Consider the following 22,068-nt stretch of genomic DNA (forward strand, 5'->3'; position numbering starts at 1 on the left):
ATATGGCTAGAAAAGAAAAATATTGCTGACACTTGGCTTAGAAATACATCCATTTTGCCAGGTGGTAGTGGCAGTAGGACGCACGCCTTTAATCCCAGCACTTGGAGGCAGAGGCAGGTAGATCTCTGTGAGTTTGAGGCCAGCCTGGTTTACAGACCGAGTTCTAGGACAGCCAAGGCTACTCAAAGAAACCCTGTCTCAAAAACCAAAATGTGTTTGTGTGTGTGTGTGTGTGTGTATTCATCTTTAGGATGAATTTTAAACCTGTTTTTCCTTTTTGTATTGTTGGATAATTCACAGAATACTCAGAATTTTTACTCTAGATCGATTCTGTTGCTGTCTACCACTTATTCTGAGTGGAATGAGCAGTTATATGCACATAATTAGGATAAAGTCTATGTGATCTGCTTTTGATTCCCTGTGAATGAGCAGTTATATGCACATAATTAGGATAAAGTCTATGTGATCTGCTTTTGATTCCCTGTTACAACAGTCTTCTTAAAAGTTGGTAGGCTACTTTAAAATGGTGTCCAGAAGTTACATGAGTTGTAGGAATTGTCTGTGTATTGCACTTTGCTTGATAGAAAGCTACACTAATTGCTGCACTCAGCAGCTCTTGTTGGAAACTCTGGGAGTAGCTCAGACCTATTTAGCATACTTGAGGTTCTGTGTTTCCTTCTTAAAATGGGGAGGAGGAGGGGCACAGGACCCTGCATGATTAACAAGGAATTTCATTTTCCCGGGTAAGTAAGTGAAGTTCTTAAATGTAATTGCCTTGTTTTATTAATACACATTAATTCATATGCTGTTTTCCAAGAAAATTATTTTTAAAGTTCATAAAGTAATCCTTCAGGACTGTTTCCATGATTCCCCTGTCCTCTCTATAAATATTTTGGTTTATTTCAACAATCATCTACTGAGTTAATGTTTGGGCTCTATGGTAAGCGGGTGGGTGGTAGAAGAGGTCCCAAGAAACCCTAAGTCAAAAGTGGAAAAATAAAAGAGAAACATCGCGATGTTGTAGAAATCTCTTTCTGAAATATATTAGGCTAAATGTTAACACAGACTTCTCTAGAAGGAAAAGAATGTATGATGCTAGCTTAGGAGTAGCAACTAGTAACTGAGGGAATTTCCATCTTCTTTTGTCTTATATACACAGTTACACTTATTGATGGGCTGTTACATTCATTCCAGTCAGTGGGTTTTAAATCCTTCAAGTTCTTCCAACAATTGTGAAAAAACACAAAATTATTTTTCCCTAGAGAATTAGGAAATATCTCCCTACTTTATCTCCCCACTTTGTACTAAATACAGCAGCATTAAAAAAATAGCTTTTAAACTGGTGTGAACAACTGCTTTAAAATAGGTATCAGCCTGCAGTTCCAGTACTCAGGAGGCTAAGGCAGGATCATTTGAGTCTGTGAATTTGAGACCAGCCTGAGCAATATAGCAACAACACAGAACAAAAACAAATTGCATTTGATCCTGGAAAGTCAATTCTAAAATTGATACTATGAATATGACTGTCTCTTACAGAAGAATAACACTAATCTCTTCAAGAATATGTTAGTGAGATGAAATTGGAAAACGATTTTTTACATTTTTTTTCTCAGACAGGGTTTCTCTGTAGCTTTGTAGACCAGGCTGACCTCGAACTCACATGGATCCAATTGCCTCTGAGTCCCAGTTGCTGGGATTAAAGGCATGCACCACCACCGCCCGGCTGGAAAAGAATTTCTAATGCAGACTACCTTAAATGCCATCATGGAACCTTCACCCAGAGATTCACAGCAAAGCATGAAGTCAAACTCCTGGAATCCAATTGTAGAGAGGGAGGAGTGATGAGCAAAGGAGTAAAGACCATGCTGGGAAACCTCACAGAAACAGCTGACCTGAGCAAGTAGAAGTTCATGGACCCCAGTCGGACAGCTGGGGAACCAGGATAGGACCAACCCCGGTCTCCTGAACATGGGTGTCAGTTTGGAGGCCAGGGGAGTCTATGGGGCCTCTGGCAGTGGAACCAGTATTTATCCCTAGTGCATGGACTTTGGGAGTCCATTCCCCATGGAGGGATACTCTCTCAGTCTAGACACATGGAGGAGGGCCTAGGCCCTGCCACAAATGATGTGACAGACTTTGATGATCCCTCATAGGAGGCCTCACCTTCCCTGGGGAGTGGATGAGGGGTAGTATGAGGGTTTGGTGGGGGCATGGGAGGGAGAGGGAACTGGGATTGGTGTGAAAAACTAGTTTTTTTTAAATTTAAATTTAAAAAAGGAGAAAAAAACCAGGGTTGGGATGTAGCTCAGTTGGTAGGTATAGTGCCTGCCTAAAGGCAGGGTGCCCTAAGTGGTGGCGCAGGCCTGCAATGCCAGCTTGTTGGAGGTAGGTAGTCTAGATCATTGTTGACTGCATGGTAAATTTGAGGCCAGCCTGGACTATATGTGACCCTTTCTCTCAAAAAAATTTTTTAGAGAAAATAGAACCTCAAATTTCAAAACAGCTTGTTTATAGTTAAGCAACTCTTGACAGGATAGGTTGACTTCTTTGTGGAGAAAAATATCAATTTGAAAGAAACATGTATCGATTAAGATTACTGACTATCTGTTTTAGGTTTCTTATTCTGGATTTTTAGTAGAAATGAGTCACCTACTATAGAACTATCTTATTATTTTGTTATTTGACTTTTTTTCCCCCGAGATTATTGCTTGTAGGGTTTATTTATGCTATAGGATGTAGCGAGTCTTTGTCCCTTCAGCCACTGCCAAATCATGACATGGAGACTCATTATTAATTGTGAAAGCTCAGCCAATAGCTTAGGCTTGTTTTTAGCTAGCTCTTATAACTTAAATTAACCCATTTCTGTTCATCTGTGTGCTGTCCCGAGCCTCATTTACCTCATCTAAGTCCTGTCCATCCTGCTTTCCTGCTTCTGTGTGTCCTCATGTATCTGCTCTTCTTCTCAATGTTCTCTATGCCTGGAAATCCTGCCTAGCTATTGGCCACTGAGCTCTTTATTAAACCAATCAGAGTGACACTTCTTCACAGTGTTCAAAAAGATTATTCTACAACAATAGGATATATCAGTACTTTACCCCTTTTTATGGATAAATAGTAGAGTCCATTCTATTAACACACCACAATTTATTTACCCATTTATCAAGTGGGAAATATTTAGGTTTTCTCCCTTTTGTCTATTGTAAATAATGCTGTGCACATTCAGGTACTATATACATTCTGTACATAGTGTACAGTACATTACATACTATGTACATTCATGTATAAAATGACTGCACTTTATGCTTATAGTTCCACCAACAGCATAGCTGGTTCCGGTTTTTTAGATGTTTTATGTTCACTCTCTCTCTCTCCTTTTCTGTGTGTGGTGAATGCTGAGAATGGCCTTATACATGCTAAGCAAGTGCCTTACCAATGAGCAATATCCTCACTCTGCAGCAGTTTTTAATTTTTTTTTAATTTGAAGACCAAGTCTTGCTGTCCCACCTTCAAACTCTAATATCCTTGTTTTCACCTTCCAAGTGCTGGGATTACAGAGCTCTGTCACCAGAGTTGATTTGTTATTGGCATTTTTATTTTTAGCCATCCTAGTGGATATGAAGTACCATCTGATTGGGTTTTGATGTGCATTGCTTGAGGGTTGATGATGTCCAGCATCTACACATGGGCTGTGGAATGGAGCAATGGCTCAGGAGTTAAGAATAATTGTTCTTGCAGAGGACCCAGATTTGATTTCTAGCACCCACATGGTGGCTAACTGCTGTCTGTGACTCCAGTTCCAAGGGATCCAGTGCCCCAGGGCCCATGCGGAAATCACCAAGATGAAAATCTTGATTTTTTTCCAGCATAGTTATGCGGGATCCCAGATCCTACCCCTTCAGGTATGCGGACACTTTGAGAGATGAGAAACAGAGATCTAGGCCTGAATCGCTCAGCAGATGATACTACTGCCCTGAGCAGCACACATGCTAGGGTACTGGCAGTTTCCAACCAGCACTACCAGATCAGGCAGAGTCAGAGATCTAAGGACTTGAACCCTCACCAGAGTGCTGGTGAGATGACAGCAGGAACCATTTCATTCTTGCTCTCACTGGGCGACTTGGGCCTTCTTGTTATTTCAAAATGTTACACTTTTTTTAACTACAAGGTTCACTAGTGCCAACATCTTAATTTTGTGACTATAATTTGTTACTGACCTACTGTTGTTGATTCAGGTTAGGAGAATTTTACCATTTTGTAAACAGTTGAGAATGATTTTGTCTAATTTGTAATATGTATGAAGAAACTGTGCAATTCTAATTGGATTACACAGGCAATATAAAAGAACTTGTTACTTATATGAACTGAATCAAATTTATAAATTTTGTTGCCTTATGGTCTTTAGTCTCTCATTCTGCGTAATTACGTTCAAAACTAACATATAGAAATGAAATCTCTGCTCCTTCTCCAAACTTTCATGGACCATACATACTGTACAAAATCCTATGTTAACAGAAAGATGTGGGCTCCCAGATTTCAACATGTTTCCAACCATCAGGAGGGTTTTGTGATGATTTTTCCTGAAATTTCATTGTAGCAGGTTAGCTTTCCTGTGTCCTGCTGGGCCACATATATTCTAATTTGTCTGTGGAACAGTGACAGCACCACCACCTCAGAGTGAAAGGGGCTGGAATACAGGTCTAATGGAGTTAACAGCCTCCTGCCCGTTACTGTAGTTCTCCTCAGATAAGGTATTGTGCCAGGGCCTTTACATACAGGAAAGGTGTTCCAGCAGTCCTTCTGGACAGTATATCAGACCTCCTCCCCACTGAAGAGCTCTGAGGCTCCCAGCATCGGGTATTTCTCCATCTGTGCCTTACACATGATGAGACTGGGGAGTCACCACAAATTAAATACACCTGGATCCCAGGCTTTCTCCCCCTACCAGCCTAAAGCCAAACCCAACAGCTCCCAGAGAATCTGCTAATTTCAAGCATTGTTGGTGCATGTCTATGTCAACAGCTATGTTGGAATAGCCTTGAGGGAAGGAACCACTCAGGTTCCCTAAACGTGAGACATATGCTCACAATCTGACTTGGTTCTGGGCAGACAAGGGAATTCCTCAATATGGGGAAAGCATGGGAGCATCGTGGACAGAGATGTTCACAGAAAATTTGGGAACACCACCAGGAACCCAGAGATTCCCAACCTAGGGACTGTCTTAGAGTAGGCTACTGAAGGGGCAGTATGTAGGATATCACTGAGTGTGGCATGAGAGAAATTCAGAGGCCTGGAAGGATTGGGAAAGCAAGGCCTTGTACATCAGAAGAATTAGGTACTTGTTAACCATGGTAAATTCTGAGCTTTTGCTCATGAAGTCCTTCAAGTGAAAAATACCTATCTGCAGGGGTTCAGTCTGTGATCAAAGAAACTGATGGGATGAAAAAGGTTCCACTAACCTACAGGTGAAGAAAGAATATGTAATTGTGTGTCTGTATATATTGCCCTTATATGTGTATTTGTGCACCTAAGAAAGTCAAATTTGTATTCTGTGTTATGATAGCCTAATAATATTCCTTACCCAGAAGCTATAAGATTATGTAGGAATGGAGGTAAAATTGCACTTCTGAAATAGGGAAGTATGCTGAGATCAGCTAGCTTGTTAGAGCTCCCTCATCATCTTCTTATTTTTGTCTTCCTAGGCATTACTTTTCCAATATATGTTTTTATTTAAACTAGAAAGAAGCTTTCTTCACATGTCAATCCCAGCTCCCTCTTCCACCCTTCCTCCCTTGCCCCTCCACCAGCCCCCCTCTCTAACCCCCACCCAACCCCCACACCATTCCCCAGGGAGGGTGAGGCCCTCCATAGGGGATCTCCAGAGTCTGTCATTTAATCCAGGGCATGACCGAGCCCCCCCCCCCCTTGTGTCCAGGCTGAGAGAGCATCCCTCCATGTGGAATGTGCTCCCAAAGTTCATTTGTATACCATGGTAAACACTGATCTACTACCCATGGCCCCAGAGATTGCCAAGAGCCCCCTCCTCTTATCTTGGGATGGGAAACACATGTTAGAACCTGCCTTAAGAGACAGTTATCCCAGGTACCTGGGCAAATCACAGATGCTATTTGCTAAAGAAGAGATGTTTTACCTGCTACCTGCAATGTTCTTTCCTGCAAACATAGCTAATTGGGATGCAAATCTTCCTTGGAAGACATGGGATTCAGAGATGACACTCTCTGAAGTCCATATAGACAGGGGAGTGAACACTGTTATCTAAGCTGCAAAAGCTGTAAGACACTGTAGGTGGACGCTGGACATTTTTTTTCCACAAAGCTTTACCTAGGTTCCAAGCCTCATGAATTTGTGTAACAAATAGGATATTGCTCTGTAATTAATCAACAAGGTTTGGTTGAGAGAGGGAGACAGAGAGAGACGGAGGGAAGGAGGGAGGGAGATTGAATGAAGCCACCTTCAGAGATATTCAGATGGCCTTCACTTTATTTCCAATCCAAGTGCAGGGTATTAAAGGGCAGTACAGTGTCACACTCTGCCCACCACTCCCACCAAGTTGGTTCTGTCTAAGAGAACATGATCCTGCGTCAGTCCCTAACCCCTCTCACTAGTCGCTTCAGTCATCTCCTCCATCACAAAAATGACCAGTATAATGGGGTGGGGTCGCTGTCTCTGTATTACCAATTGGCTAACAGAGTCCATTTTGTTTCAGATCTACCACAACTTCAACATTCAGAGAGACAAACCTGAGCTCCTGCTGAGTATCAGGAGGAACCAACAGAGAAACACTGCTCTGCTGAGCAAGGCAACATCTCCAGTCACAAGTGCGTTGAACAAGGGTCCAGTTCAAAGAAGGTAAAGATTTTACCTCCAAGACATTCCCCAAGGTTCCCCAAGACAGAGGACGATGGCATGAAGTCCCAGCAGGGGGTCCCAACAACCAGTCACCATCAGGCAACCTTTCCACTGTGCCTTCCAGCAAATGCAATCAGAGCAGCATGCCTGTATGTGCCCCAGACAACTGTCTACCTCAGGAGACCAGTGGCCCACGTGGAGAGGGCACATGTGATAACAATACAGTCCCTGCTTTGGGTACTGTAAAAATGGGAGAGGCTGGGCACGTTCCCAGGAGCTCCTCATGGTACCTCAGTTATGGGTATGTGATGTCTCTGTACAACACTTGCTGTTCCATCCTGAAAGCTGCTGTCTCAGCCATATCCCTAAGTGAGTCCACTGAGGAGGAAGAGGACCAGGAGGAGGAGGAAGAAGAGGAGGAAGAGGAGGAAGAGGAGGAAGAGGAGGAAGAGGACCAGGAACAGGAAGAGGAGCAGGAGGAGGAGGAGGAGGAAGAAGAGCAGGAAGAGGAGGAGGAGGAATACTGAAGTCACATGTATAATCTGTTTACTGTTCAAAAACAAAACAGCTTCATAAACTCAAAGGCCACTGAAGACAGTAAATTCGCCCTTTTTCTTAAATGAACCAATGTGTGCTCTTACTAAATAAAACAGATGTTGTGGTTGTAAATAAACATCTTAAGTTTGAGCCTGGAGTCTGTGTGCTAAGCTATCTAACCTTGGGCAGTGGACTCAGGGCCTTGGATTCCACACCATTGCTTCCCTTTCAAGACAGCAGCAGCATTTTTGTAGCAGACACACAGGTACGGCTTATATCCTGCCAGAGTAACTTCACACAACGTAGGTATCTTAAAACAGGGACTGTGTTCTCCCAGGCCCACAACCCCAGTCAATATTACCTCTAATACTCTGGCTATCAGTTTGCCAAAGGATAACTAATATGTCCTGGAAGTCACTGATACATAGTTCACATAGCAAGCAGGGCACTGGCTTAAAAATTAGCTACAAGATGAACACTACCATCTAACACTTAAATATCAACCTGAGTAATATTTGGGATTCTCTAGGTTAAAAAGTAGCTGGGTAATACCCAATCTTTGTTGTCTGAGGGAACCTCTCCACCGGACATGAGCAAAGATGGGGCACTGTTGCTTTCCTCCATTTGATCTCCTTGTCATCACAGATTTGTCAGTGCATTAGTGTTGACTCAGTGCCTGGTCCCAGACTTGTGTCATGGCTCCCTGGATGCTGTTCATACACTTCATGGGGTTTGACTGCAATAAAGACATGGGAAAGGATAAAGGGAGCCCAGACAGTAAATATTTATCACCAACACATTTATTTGTGCAATCCAGAAAACAGCAGGACTAAAGTGAACGTCAGCAAAAAGTCATTTCCTGGCAGTTTTCCTTTTCCCTAAAGGCCAAGGTTCTTGAGGCTTTGTGGCTTTGCTGACAGAGCCACAGCCGGAGGGATGTCCTCCCTGCTATACCATTCATTGAGAGCATAGCAGTCTGGATCTGGAAATAGCACAGAGTAGGATGTGGTCTGCATGGTAATAGTGACTTAGAGTCACCCTGATGATGGGCTAATGGCAGGGCCATTATTTAGTTGTTTTCTTGACACTGTTCTCCAGAGCACTCACTGCTCCATCCCTTCCCCCAAAGGGATCAGATGCTCTGGTATATCTACCTGGAATATATCCTTCCCACCTTTTCTAGGTATGGGCTCCAGTAACCATCTGGGGTTTGAAATTGGAGTCAGATATTTCTGCTGCAGGTTGGTTAGCACAGCTTGAGTTTCCAGTTTCACAACCTCATCGGCAGCTAAGGTTTCTGGACACTGCAAAGTCTCTCCAATGTCAACAAGTCCTGGGCACAAAGACAGAAACATACAGATGTATTCTCTTCTATACAGCAAGGTTATCTTAATGACGGTAGGGTCATTATAGTGTCAACTGATGGGGTATAACATCACCAAAATGATAAGAAACAGGGATTTTTCTCACTGAATATTGGGGACATGACCAAATGAACTAGGGAATCCTGGGTGCAGCAGCCATAGGTCTTAAGAAAAAGGAGAGTGGCTTGTCCTCAGTGACAGTAAGGATCTAGCATACTATTAAGACTGGTGTTTATCTAGTGAAAGAGTACCAGTCTCAGCCAGGAAGCTTATAGTCAGTAAGATTCCTAATTAGGTTACCAGGTGATTGGATTAGATGTTGACTGGTGTCTTAGCTAGGGTCCTTGTGATAGGCATTAGAAGCCAGCAGGCAGCCTTACTCTAGGTAACACTCCACTTTTTCAGTGTCTATGCTGAATTGTCACAGGCCATGCCTGTTGCACAGATTCATGCACAAGTTCAATGCTACAAACAGGTACTGACTTGACACAGGCTTTCAGATCATAACACAAACAGGATCTGAGGCCAAGAGTTAAGTACATGAGGCTGTGGAACCTAGGCCTATGTATACCAGCCTATTACTCTCACAGCTCTTGAGATGCTGCTTAGAATCTTTAGCCCATACCCTCTAGTTAAAAGCAAAGCAGAGCCTGATTTGAATAGTTTTGAATCCTGTCTGAATTGTCTACTTCATATTTGGTACGGCTTCACTTACCCGCTATCACACCTCTGCCATATTTCTCTCCTTCCTGTAGTAAGGTCTGAATCTGTGTCAGGGTCATTCCCAACCTCTCTGTCAGAACTTCTTGCCAGGCATCATCTTCCCAGTCTCTGTGAGCAATGTGGATGGCGATGGTACATTTCTGATGGCTCCTCAAGAGAGGACGCCAGCGTGTCTCAAGAGTCTTGACTCCATTTAAGATTAAACCAGCATAGGGCTGCCGGAAGGAGAGGCAGGGAAACTTCATTTTCCTCACAGTCTTTGAGCCTAAACACAGAAGCACATCACAGCTTAGCTCTTCAGGCTCAAGTCCATTAGGCCTTACCGGGACATTTCCCATGTGCCCTGAAACTCCACTGAACTTGATATGCTTCCTGTTACAGATTAATGGTACCACGCTCAAAGTCAGGCCCAATGCCAATGGCTGGAATTAGGATGACACATGCTCCATGGAGTCTTTGGGGAGCTCACAAAATAGGACAGAGATAGCTAGAGAAAGGTACTGGGAGAACATCGTGGTCAGTGCTGACAGAGGTCACTGGTCCCTAGGGGAACACAGGAGGGAAGGGCCATCTTGACCTATTCAGGCCTCACACCTGAGTAGGCTGGCTTTAACACAATCTTAGCTTTCCTACCTTTCCTTCCTGTCTATGTCACTGTCACCAATACTCTTTGCTTCCTGGTCCTGTCATTATATGCCATATAGGTCTGGAATTGGTCAGCTCCAACCTGAGCTAGTGAACACCAGTCCCTGAAATGTAAGCTTGCTTTATTTTGGAGTTTCCTTGGATCTCAAGTAGCCCCATCTGTGTCTCCTCCTGAGTCTCATCAGTGTCATGCTTCTCAAGCCCCTTGTCACATCCACGACCTGAGCCTAAGGAAGAAAATGATGGCACTAAGCACTAGGGTACCATTACTCATACGCCTTCTATGTTTTAGTTCCTAGGTGATCAGTATCTTTGGATAATGAATTGCATCCCCTAATGACCCAGCAAGTAAGTATGACTATTAGGACTCCTGTAAAGCTGAGGGGAAAAAAGATGGGGTGAGAAAGCAATGGTCTAGGGTGGCAATGACCTGACTTTGCACACCTACTATCCAGTTTCTTACAGTCTTTGTGTGTCCCTTGTGAGAGGCACACTTTGCCTTAGGAAGTGATGGAGTCATGCTGACAGAGACATGAAGTCAGAACCTCAGCTCAGTCTTAGCATACCACCCAGTTTCCATTTTCATGGGACTCTTTTTAAGGTACATTAAGCACCAAGAACACATTACCTGGGGACAGAGCCAAGGGTGTCCATTTTCAACACTGAGACAGCAGAAAACACAGGGGCACTGAGCACAAGGTTCCATCCTGGTTCTGCTGTCCACCCATGAACTCCCCCCCCATCCTGGTTTTGGTCTTCCTGACCCTTCTTTAAATACACAACCTTAGTCTTCCGGGTCTCCTCCTGTTATAAGACATGGCTCTTTCAGGATAAAAGCAGTCTGCCATTTGTCTCTTTCTCCAGTCATACTTCAACTTGTCAAGGCTAGCAACACTAACTGTCCTACTTAGTTTTAACTGTCAACTTGACACAGCCTAGACTCACCTCAGAAGGCAGTCAGTTGAGGGATTTCCCAGATAAGACTGGCCAGTGTGGACATCTGTGGGGGACGTTTGCAATATTACCTGTTGTAGGAGGATGCAGCCTACTGTGAGCAGTGCCAAGGAATGTGATACCCTGCACTGTATATGAAAGCTAGCTAGCATGAGTACATAGGCAGGCTATCAAACAGCATTTTTCCCTTTGTTTCTGCTCTTTGGCTGTGAGTGAGCTCCTTGGTCAAAAGTAATACTGTGTTGAATAACATACAGGCTTGGCTTCAAGTTTCTTCCTTGAATTCCTGCCCTGATTTTCCCCCAGTGACAGGCTGTAATCTGTAAACTAACATTTTCTTTCCATATCAGATTGGCCTGTGGAAGAAAGTCTACATATTAATCTCTAGGCAGGTGGCCCTGGGTTGTCTAAAAAATCTAGCTAAGCATGGGCCTGTGAGTGAGCCAGAAAGCAGTGTTCTTTCTTCTCAGTTCCTGCCTTGGCTTCCCTCAATGGATTGTGACCTGGAAATACAAGCCAAATGATACCCCCCAATGCTTTCTGTCAGTATTTTATCACAGCCAACAGGAATCAAAGTGTAACATTCCCCTACATTGCTTTTGCTCCTGGTGTTTGTTATAGCAACAGAATGAAACTAGAGCACTAACCAAGCCAGTTCTGTGTCACCCAGGACCAATCTACCACACTCATTCTAGGTCCTAGAATACAGGACCTCTGTCCTGACAGTCTGCTCTTGCTCAGCATCACTGTTTTTCCATTCCAGGAGTGGATGGTTCCGCTTCTGAGAACAGGAGCTGTACACCTTTCACCACACAATGAAAGTCTCTTCTGTGAGTCGCTCATGCCTCCAGGCCTATCCTACCTTCTTTACACAGTGCGCACAGCAGAAATCTCAAAAGACTGGTGCACACACAAGTGTCCACTCCCCACCATATGATCTCCTCCTTGTGTATTCTGTCCCCCAACACTCCTCTCAAACCTGGTTTTACAGGGACCGGCCTATGGCAACTCTGTAGTCACAACACATAATACCTCAGCATTTCTGGCTGCCCCTTACCCAGGCTTCCATGATGCTCACTGGCCTGCTCTGACTGCTATGACATGGCCCACACCTTCCTACTCGGGTGACTGAGCCAGGCTGTTGGACTTGGGAATTCAGCTTCTATGAACCCAAATCCACCAGTTTTTTCTTTGTAAGTGAGGCTATAGTCTGTCCTATTTTTGTCACCTAGATGTAGTAGCGCTTACGCTTTCCCTTTCCTCCTCCCACCACCTGGTATACAGCAGTACTTGTCTATGAATACTTCCCTAAAAATCATCTCCCATTATCTCCACAGCCACCATCCTATCAGGCCCTACCATCCACTGCCTTTCCAAACACTACTTTTCAGAGGCCCTGTGCTATGAAACTTATCTGCTGCCCTCTACTTATCCACACTGCACTTAGAATGATCTTGGTACTGAGGTCATCAGATCATTTCATTCTTTGGCTGAAACCTGTCAAAGGGTCCTGTTCCAACCTGCCCAGAATCTACCCATTTCCGTAGGCCCTGCAGGGTCCCTTGTAATCTGGCTGCCCACTCTAGACGTCTGCTCTCTTCCCACTTCATTCACTACCCTGCAGGCAAACCAGCTGAGTGCCCTTCTTCAGGGTAGTGCAGACAAGCCTGCTCGGTGGATGAAGTAGTTCCCCTCTTTGGCTTGTCTCCACTTCTCCACTGGCACAAGCCAAAGGTACATAAGGAGAAAACATTAAGTCAAACATAGTTATGTTGTCTATTGGCTGTATAAAAGGCTTATACTCAGCAACTTTTAGAGATCAACAATTAGGGCTGGCCTTACAGAGAACACACACATGCATCTCACTCAAACTTGATTCAAGGCCCCTTTCTGGCTGGGACAAGGACCACCTGATGTAGAAAGTTAATTCTGCAAGTGATTGACATTATTAAGCCAAGCATGCCTGATCTAGCAGGAGAAAAATAATGCTGCATAGAATGTGGTTGCATGGAAATTTCCAGGTGTATCGAATCCCAGTGCTTTTGATGTTACTGGTAGATGAGACCGGGCATAATACCAAAAGCCACAGATTGGCACCCCTCACAGTCTGGGATCTCAGTGAATTGATAGCCTAAAAGTAAGGAGGGACCAGTGCCTGTGGAGCAGCATACATGGTTTCCATTCACCTGCATCCACACTTCGGAGAGACAGTGAGATGCTGGCAAGATGGGGCAGGCAAAGATCAGCCTTGGGCTAGACCAGCCTTGGGATGGCCCTTCTGGCTTCCTAGTTGCACAGTCGGGAAAGCCAGAGACTTAAATTGGGATGGGGAAAGCTCACAGGCTCTGACTCAGAGGTTAACTGTCATTTTCCTGCTGTGGGTCTCCAGTCTTACCGCTTAGCACTCAGCCGACTCCAGTTTACAGCACAGTCCTCCCTCCACCTTCCAGAGTTCCAGGGAGGCCTCCAGTACCAATGGCTTCTAAGTGTGGGCGGCTAGCATTGGTTCTAAAGAAAAGAAAGCATTTGGCTAGTGCCGACCGACGTTCTGGGACTTTAACGCTAATTGCTTTAAGAAGAGGAACAACGACGAATCCCCGCCCCTACGCGCACAATCTCGCGTAAGCACGCACACTATAGCCATTTACGTGCCTAAACATTCGCAGCCAATTAAAACTACAGGCACCATTCGTGCTTGAGGGATAGGAAGACACGGACTTACGTAATTCAGCAGTAAGCCACACTGGATGTTGGGACTTTGTGGGACTTACCGGTCTCTTAAAGCAATCTGGCAGATAAAGCTGGGTCAGGGTCTGTAGTAGATGGCTGGGAAGGGGAAAAGTGAGAAAAGGAATCGGGGATTTAGTCAGATGGGTCTGCCAAAAACAGACGGAAGTAGGAGCAGGGTGCTCTGCTGCAGGAGGTGCGGGGTGGAAACTGTGAGGAAAGAGGCTTGTTGAGGAGGGGCTTAGGAAGAACTGTGAGCCTTGAGGTTAGGGATTGGGGCGGGGCGGGGCGGGGTGAGGCGGGCCAGGGCTGTGAGTGCAGGATAGGAGTTGGAAATCGGAGTTGATGCACTAAAGAATCACTAGGCAATAGATCGGAATTACCAGTGCTTGTAGTCTGGGCAGGTCAATGATCCGAGTTGGGTGGCGTGGTAGTGCTGCCTGCATGAGTGATACTAGGGTGGAACTTTGGATCCCAACTTAGTTTGGCTCGGATCTGTTTAAGGAGAAGGAAAGGGTTGCGCATGCTGAAATGGTAGTGGTGAGCCAGGCTGTGAATGCGCAACAAGGTGGGAAGGGTCTCAAAGTACCAACCAGGGCTGTGGTGGCGAGATAGGTTGACAGAGCTGATCTTTGGATCCTGACATTTGTGATGGAGGGCTGCAGGAGAAGGAGGGGATGCCTGTGCTTGCTAAATTAGGAATGGTGGGCCAGGCTGTGTGTGCTGAGGTAGAGGTTGGGGGCAGATCAGTGATTGGTGACATATGAAGTAGGAATAGAGCTTTGGATGGTGACGTAATAAAGGCCCAGAAACTCTGAAAGAGTAGGGAGGGGCCGTTTTTGGTGATATAGGAGTGGCATGCGGGGCATGCATTCTGGGTTAGTAGTGGTGGGTGGTACTGTGTGTGTTTTTGTCCAGTGGTGGGCGGGGCTGTGCATACTGAGGTTGGAGAGGTGGGCAGCGCTGGTTGTGCGGAGGTAGGAGTGGTGGGTGGTGTTACAAGTCTTGCCCTAGGCATATAGGGTCTACAGAGTACAAGGAAGAGGCTGTAGGTATTGACTTATGGAGGCAGAGGGAGACCTTTGAATACTAACATCATATGGCAGAGGGCCACTGGAAGGGAAGAGCAAGGCTGTGTGCTGAAGTAGGAGTGGTGGGCACAACTGTGACTGCTGACCTAGGGTCTGCCTCAACAGTAACAGGGATGGCTGTTAATGGTAAGCTATGAAGTTGGTCCGAAGCTCTGGATATGGGAACAGTACGATTCAGGGCCACTGGAAATGGAGGGCAGAGCATTGCATGTTGAAGTGAGAGTAGCTGGTAAAGGTTGTGGGTGCTGACCCAGGTGGGTGACGCCTTGGGAGAACCAGGGCAGTGTTGTGCCTGGTCGAGTGTGGAGCAGAGCTTTGGATACTGTCACGCTATAGTTCAGAATGCTGATGAAGGCCTGGGCTGTGAGTGCTGACCTCTGTGGGTGGGTCACTGGTAACAGTGGTATAGGCAGTGGGAATTCTAACCCAATGGAGGGTGATGCTAATGGAGAAGCAGGGCTGATGGAGTTGGGGATAGCTAGGGGCAGAGATAAAGGAGAAGCTGCGTGGGCCTGTGAGTGCTGTAGTAGAGTCAGAGGGGCTTCTGGGAGATCAAGGTAAGGCTGTTAGTGGCGGATTTGGTTCGGACAGGAAGAAGTACAGGGCAGACCTGTGGGTTACATGGCTCTAAACTGTTTCATCAGCTTGAAGTTTGAGGTGTTCATTCCCTTGCTTCCAATCTCTTCAGCTACCTTTCATTTTCTTCTTCCTTTCTTCCAATATTTCAGTCATGAAAATAACATATGACCCAGGTGTCCTGCTGGAAGGAGGGCTTCAAATGGCATGTGACCATGTGGTCCTGCTTATTTGTTTATATGTCTCGGGGTTGGTGGGCAAGTCCTGGAGGACAAGGTACTAGACAAGAATTGTCCTAGTGTGCTTTCTCTAGAAGTCTCATTCTTCCACATGCATATTTATAAGCTTGCCTGGCAACTCTGAAAATATGGAAAGGAAGAACACAGGCAAGGGACTTGAATAAGGCCATTTCAAAGAAGCAACAGGGTTTGGGGTTTACTCATAATACCACTACCCCTTTGTCTTTGTGTTTTCTTCATTCCATTGAGTTGATGTTGTTTGATTATTTTGTCTAGTATTTTCTGTTGTATTATTAACTTCTATTTTAAAAGGATCTTTGTTTTGGTTTTTACGAGACAGGGTTTCTCTGTATTGTTTTGGAGGCTATCGTCCAGCCCGGCCTCGAACTCACAGAGATCCACCTGCCTCTGCCTCCCGAGTGCTGGGATTAAAGGCGTGTGCCACCACCGCCCAGCTTAAAAGGATCTTAGCATAATTAACTTGACATTCTCACTAAGTCTGAAGCCTGATATGGAGTATTTTGATTAGAAATCTTTCCTCACTAAAGGCCAACAAACAAATTCACAGGAAATGGACTATCTCAACTTTGAATTTAATGACATAATTTGTTCAGAACTTTAAGTACAAGAGGTCCTACTGAGGTTATATTTCAGATGAACTTCCTTGAGGAATAAACCTCACATAGGACAAGGCATATATAGACTATCTCTGTTGAATTATTCCCGTTTTCTGGACCTAGCACACAACTGTAGGTCACTTGGGGGATGCACTTTGGGTTCATTCAAGCATCTCTGTGTTGTGATACTGCAGTAGTACCTCTCTTGGGGCCACGGATACCTCTCTAGTCATCAGATATAGGTCTAAAAACTGGGTAGGGGCTGAAACAAGGCAGAATGGTGGTTGGCTGTTGGAGCAGCAACCCTCATGCATCCCCTCTCTTTCCCTCCTCCCTCTCTCCCTCTCTCTCTCACCATTCTGGAGATGAGTGTTGGCCTTTGTTCTGTGTATCTATAAGGAGGCCACAATGGCATTTCATGTGTCAGCTGTATCTAGAGCTAACCTGTGGTTCTGAATGCTCAGTGTTGTTCAGTGTTGCATTGGGCCTTTTGCTGTTGTTGCTGTAAAGAATAGGAGTGGGAGCAGGAGGGGACTAAATTCAGGAAAGGCCTTGTCTTCATTGATCAATCATCAGTTTAAAGTTATGTTCACCTGATTATTTTTCTTCTACAGCATTAAGAGATCATTAATCCTCCTGGAAGAGTTGGAACTCCTAACTGAGTATTCTGAAGTAGACTTAAGGTGTCTCCTGGAGGAGATTGAGCTCCTAGCTGAGATTTCTGAGGTAGACTTGAAGAGGTAGTGCTGTGTTGTTGTAACCTCGAGCTACAACACTTCTCAGTGATCTGGCCAAGGGCCTGAGGATTTAAAGGAAGGCCTTAACTGATGTTTTAATGAGATTCTAGGGCTTTAACATGTCCATCTCCTCCAGGAGACACCTTCAAGTCTACCTCAGAATTCTCAGCTAGGAGGTCCAACTCTTCCAGCAGTTCATCTCCACATTATAACAGAATTCAAAGCAAGGTTTACTCAAACTTTCTAAGTCCCATCCTTGCACTCCCTAGGTTTTGTCCACTAGATTAGTATTCACAACCCTACCTTGGGTTCCTACCTCACCCCTACAGCCCTAACCCCAGTCTGGCACCCCATGTGTCTGCCTACCTAGCTCAGGATTCACAGCTGTGCCTCCAATTCTTGACTCAGAGCCCACTTCTATTCTTTCTTCGGCCATTCCAATTCTACTTTAGTACCCTCAGCCCCACCACTCACATCCTAGCTTTGCTATTCCTATCTCCTGGCCCAGCAGTGGTGACAGTCAGTGCCCCAACCCAACTTCTTATGTGACCACTCAGAGCTCCACCTGTACTTTAACTCAACAAACCTTCCAGGGCTAGTACTCCTGTTGTACCCGAACTTTTGGGAGCACTCGTTGGCCTGCCTAGCTTCTTCCATAGCCCCACCTCTCCATAGCCCCACCTCCCAGCTCATTACATCAGGCTCACATCTCTCTTCTGCATCTTTTCCAGCCCCACTATTGCATGGCCTCACCCTGACCATTTGAACCCTCTGATTCTTTTTCTCAGTTCTCTCCCCTTCCTGGCCCCGATCTCCCCAGCGTCTGAGGAATTCAACAGTGTCTCCTGGTGGCCAATGCAGATTACTTCATGATTTCATAAATGGCTTTCCAGTCCTTGATGCATGAGTGGTAACTTTGGGCCTGATTGACTGAGCTGGTATTGGCTTCATACATTTGCGTGATGGATATGTATTTATATGTAGGTACGGGTACATGTGTGACTGTGTGTCAATATATACCTCTTTTATGAGAGACGTCAGTGTTTGGGCACCTGTCAACTGGGGGAGGCCCCAGGAATCCGTATACACAGTGTACCCTGTGGCCTGAACTTGGCCACATGTTCTCATCCATGGCCCTGATTCTCCCTTACCTGGGTGAGGGAGCCACCCATCCTTGTACTGGAGATCTGACTGGGAAGCCTTGGGTGGGACACCATGCTGTTCATGGCCAAAGACTGGCTGGCCACACATTGTCCTCTTGGTAACTTTGTCTATAAATCTGTGTCCATTCTTGGTATTTCTCCCAAATCTCCAGAGACAGATGCCAGGTATCTCAGTCTGAGCCCTTTGCTTTGGACTCATCAACAAGCAGTTACCATTGTCCTGTGACAAAGAGAGGTGGGTTCTTTTGCAAAATTTCTAATGTCTTCTAAATGTAATGTACAGCCACCCCCCCACGAAGTGCTGATCAATGGCCTGTATCTCAGTTGCCAGAGAATAGTAGTGCTCATCTCTTTAAGATGTGCTTATACTTGCTTAATGGATACTTGGTAGAGACCTTCAGTTCATGCTCATATACTTCCTGTCAACACCTGCTGGGGGATAGAATCTTGTCCTTCAAGATACCTTAGTAGGGTGAGGTGACACCAGTAGCCAGTAGGCAAGTGTCAATGGAAGGAACAGATTTTCCCAGCCTTCCTCTCTACCCTACCTTTGCTGAGGGTATGGAAATGTAGCTGGTTCTCATGAAAGCACAAAGCAAATCCAAAGTTGGGGGAGCCAAGCATACAGAATGGTACAGATAAGACACAGACTCCATTCTAATTTAGATTATTTATTTGCCATCATTGGATTTATCTATATTGATGGCAAAATTCGACTTAACCTTAAAACATTTTTTACTAGTTTTTCATTGCCATATGATTTCATAAGTGAGGATTATTCCTTATGGGCTCACAGATTACACACTTATAATCTGAGGAACCTTCCTGCTCTTCTTCATTAGGGGATTCATTTGTTTGCCTTTGTGAGAGGGCAGACAATAGGGCAGAACAACTATCGTTGTACAGACACATCATAGAATTCAAAATGCGGCGCCCTGATGAGCTGACACTGGGTACTTCTTCCGTGTCTTGGACTCCAGGAGCAGTTGGAGGCATATATATAGTATTGTGAGAGGTGTCTTCCACAGGTGGGTTTCTTGACTCCCCAGATGGCTGATATTGTAGGTAACATCCAGGAATAGCTTTCATCGCCCATATAGAAGAGAATACAAAATCATTATTTTCTTTAGGTGGCTTATCACTGGAGGTCTTCTTCTTGGACTCTTCCTCATGTTTATGATAGAATCGGGGAGAATATCTGGTAGGTAAGATCTTCTTTTTTTTTGAAGTTGGCCCTTGAGAAGATTTAAGTGGAACAGGTACACAGGTAGCTTGGTTGGCAAGACTGCCTATGTCTTCTTTTCCCCAGATATACTGAAACAGTCCAGGCTTATCTCTTTGGAAGTTGAAGTTGCGGTACATCTGAAACAAAATGAGTATTTTAGCTATCTTGAGACGAAACATGCATTGATCCCCACAGCCCTTCCCACACCAGTCACAGTATCTTAGTTCATGATGAAAAAATAATTTGAGTTAGCAAGGATGCCTATGTCTTGTGGCACGATCTCATTAAAGATAAATAGTATGTAAGGTTGTAATACACACACATACATACACAAACATACATGTGTGCATGCACACATGTACCATTATCTAGCCTCTCATAGCAGTTCTTGTCTTAAGACTTTTAGGTTGGCTCTATGTAATTAAAGAACAAAGTCATTGCATTCAAAGTCTACATTTTGACCCTTTAGGAGGATAACATCTCCTGCTAAAATAGTTATACTTGGAAGTAAAGAACTGACATGGGTTGGGGAGATAATTTGTATGGCTCCGTTATTAAAAGTAGGATAAAATACTTAGCACATTACCATTATTTTCTTGTTCTCTCCAGAGGAAGCTACAGAGGTCTCACTGCTTATCTTCCTGAAGCCATACAAGTTGAGCTGGCGAATGAAACTCTTTAAGCTGTCTGTTTCAAAAATCTTCTTTGCCCCCTTAAGCTGAAGGACCTCTCTCTGGAAAAGGTCTACATCAATCATAATGGTGTCTCCTTCCTCAGTCCAATTCACCGACTTGAATGCCTCGTTCTGCACAATGGCCCAGAGCTTCCTGGGGAAAGGTAGACTGAGAAGGTTGGTGTTATCTTCCTCACTGGCTGTAGGTTGGGTTTGGTCTTGTATCACATCTTGATCATCTTTTCCCACCAAACCCTCTCTTGAATGGGCTTCTGAATCAGATGAAGAATTAGGGATGTCCTTGCTTTCAGGTTCTTCATCAACAGTTGGGTTTCCATTGGATTCACAATCTTCCTCTACACTCCAAGTAGCCATGACACTAAACAAGCATCAGGAATGTTCTGAGCAGCAGACCACAAGTACCTGTCCTAGCAAGTCAAAGTGTCTTTGGTTTAGTAGGAACACCCAATAAATAGTGACCATGGAGTTAGGAACACCCAATAAATAGTGACCATGGAGTTCTAGATTCTCAGAAGACATTTATTGACGTCATCATTCTCTTTGTTTGTCATGTGATGTCACTAAGACGGCTCACAGTCAGTCTGGAGAGGAATTCCAATCCAAGTATATGTGGTGAGTTGGTAGATAGGTGGGAAGGTTCCAGTTCTTCTGTTTCCTATGCCAAGATGTGCTGCAAATTCTCAGAAAAAGTGTCCTGTTTGATGATACATATCTTGTCATGGGTCCTGTATGAGTTGAGAAGCACAGGCACATTTGCTTCTCTCAGTCCTCAAAATGGGGGATGTTTGCTGCCGCTATCGATGTTTAGTTCAAGGACCAGCCCTTAGTACAGTAACCTTAGGTATTTGCATGAGTCCTTTACATATATAGATTGCTAGATGATAGAAGCTCTTAGGCATAGTGGTCTAACCTTGCTTTTACCTTTTACTTGTCCCTTACCCCACCCTATTTACTTGTCCCTTACCCCACCCTATCTCAGTCTTGAATTGGTTTCTTCCAACTGTTCCTATGGTTGATTGTGTGTCTTCATATAGATCCTAATAAGGATTGAATTTCTCTATACTCGGATCAACTTGTCCCCTAAGTAATATTGTATGCTCAAGTCGGATGAGATGGACACACTCCTACGGTTACTCGTTGGTAGGATTATTCTAAGCACTGTTGTTTGACTAAATAGCCACATCCTCAATGGTACTTTGAATTTACATGTACACCTTTACTTGCCACCAAATCACTTTGTTCTGTTGGTCTAAAAATGCCAGTCACTTCTGTTTCTTTCCTCTAAAAGCCATTCTCAATGGCCCATGACAGTAATTTTTATTTTCATGAAACTGCATCATTTCCTTATTGTCTTTATTTCCTTCAACCCCTCCTATATATTCCCTTCATTCCCTCTTAAATTTGTGGCCACATTTTTTATTGTTATTATTATTATGGATATGTTGATACATATATGTGCATAAATATACAAATAATACCATATGATTCTATTTAGTGTTGCTTGCATGTACGTTTTTAGGGCTGATTGACTTGTTATTTACTGCATAACCAATTGGGGGCTCATCCCTGTGGAATAGTAACTTTTCCACACTTGCCATTCCTTAATTATCTGTAGTTCTTTGTCTATGGGTAGAGTTCTGGTAAAATTTCCCCCTTCCATGTTAGCACGTCTGTTGGTATTGTCCTTATTCAGGTCTTTGTGACCTGGTTTTCATGAAATCTATCTTAAGGAAATCTTCTATCTCCTTAGCAGCTAGATACACCTAAAATAAGTAAAACTGATATATATGTCCTAGTGTACATTTTTTGTTTTGTTTTTGTTTTTGTTTTATGAGACAAGGTTTCTCTGTATTGTTTTGGAGGCTGTCGGTCCAGCCTGGCCTCGAACTCACAGAGATCCGCCTCCCTC

General features: G+C 44.4%; 2 protein-coding genes and 1 long non-coding RNA gene across 8 annotated transcripts in view; 1 reads left to right on the forward strand and 2 right to left on the reverse strand.

The window, feature by feature from the left end:
- Nucleotides 1–8,186: 8,186 nt before the first annotated feature.
- Eola2 (endothelium and lymphocyte associated ASCH domain 2) lies at nt 8,187–14,295 on the reverse strand. Of its 4 annotated transcripts, XM_040744702.1 has the most exons (5): nt 14,201–14,295; nt 13,862–13,916; nt 13,486–13,598; nt 9,484–9,756; nt 8,187–8,737 (listed from the first exon to the last, which is right to left on the reverse strand). In XM_040744702.1, exons 4-5 carry the CDS (start codon nt 9,734–9,736, stop codon nt 8,508–8,510), a joined length of 483 nt encoding a protein of 160 aa, XP_040600636.1. In that variant the 5' UTR covers nt 9,737–9,756; nt 13,486–13,598; nt 13,862–13,916; nt 14,201–14,295; the 3' UTR covers nt 8,187–8,507. The 4 variants fall into 4 exon arrangements, with proteins under 4 accessions (XP_040600636.1, XP_012980854.1, XP_040600637.1 ...); XM_013125400.3 differs by lacking the exon at nt 14,201–14,295 and having other exon boundaries at nt 13,862–14,038; XM_040744703.1 differs by lacking the exons at nt 13,486–13,598; nt 14,201–14,295 and having other exon boundaries at nt 13,862–14,039.
- Nucleotides 13,745–22,068, forward strand: part of LOC121140043 — a 174,968-nt gene continuing 166,644 nt past the window's right edge. For 2 of the 3 annotated variants that reach the window (XR_005876879.1, XR_005876878.1), the window contains exon 1: nt 13,745–13,823. This is a non-coding gene — a long non-coding RNA (uncharacterized LOC121140043). Of the gene's footprint in view, nt 13,824–18,392; nt 18,476–19,370; nt 19,446–20,074; nt 20,316–22,068 lie in introns of all 3 variants that reach the window. The other variant, XR_005876880.1, reaches the window with a different exon arrangement.
- On the reverse strand, nt 18,908–20,612 carry LOC121140042 (heat shock transcription factor, X-linked member 3-like). The gene is made up of 2 exons (XM_040744701.1): nt 20,052–20,612; nt 18,908–19,602 (listed from the first exon to the last, which is right to left on the reverse strand). Exons 1-2 carry the CDS (start codon nt 20,511–20,513, stop codon nt 19,003–19,005), a joined length of 1,062 nt encoding a protein of 353 aa, XP_040600635.1. The 5' UTR covers nt 20,514–20,612; the 3' UTR covers nt 18,908–19,002.

This window comes from Mesocricetus auratus, unplaced genomic scaffold (genome assembly GCF_017639785.1).
Source record: "Mesocricetus auratus isolate SY011 unplaced genomic scaffold, BCM_Maur_2.0 Super-Scaffold_100003, whole genome shotgun sequence".
In the NCBI taxonomy this organism is placed as follows: Eukaryota; Metazoa; Chordata; class Mammalia; order Rodentia; family Cricetidae; genus Mesocricetus; species Mesocricetus auratus.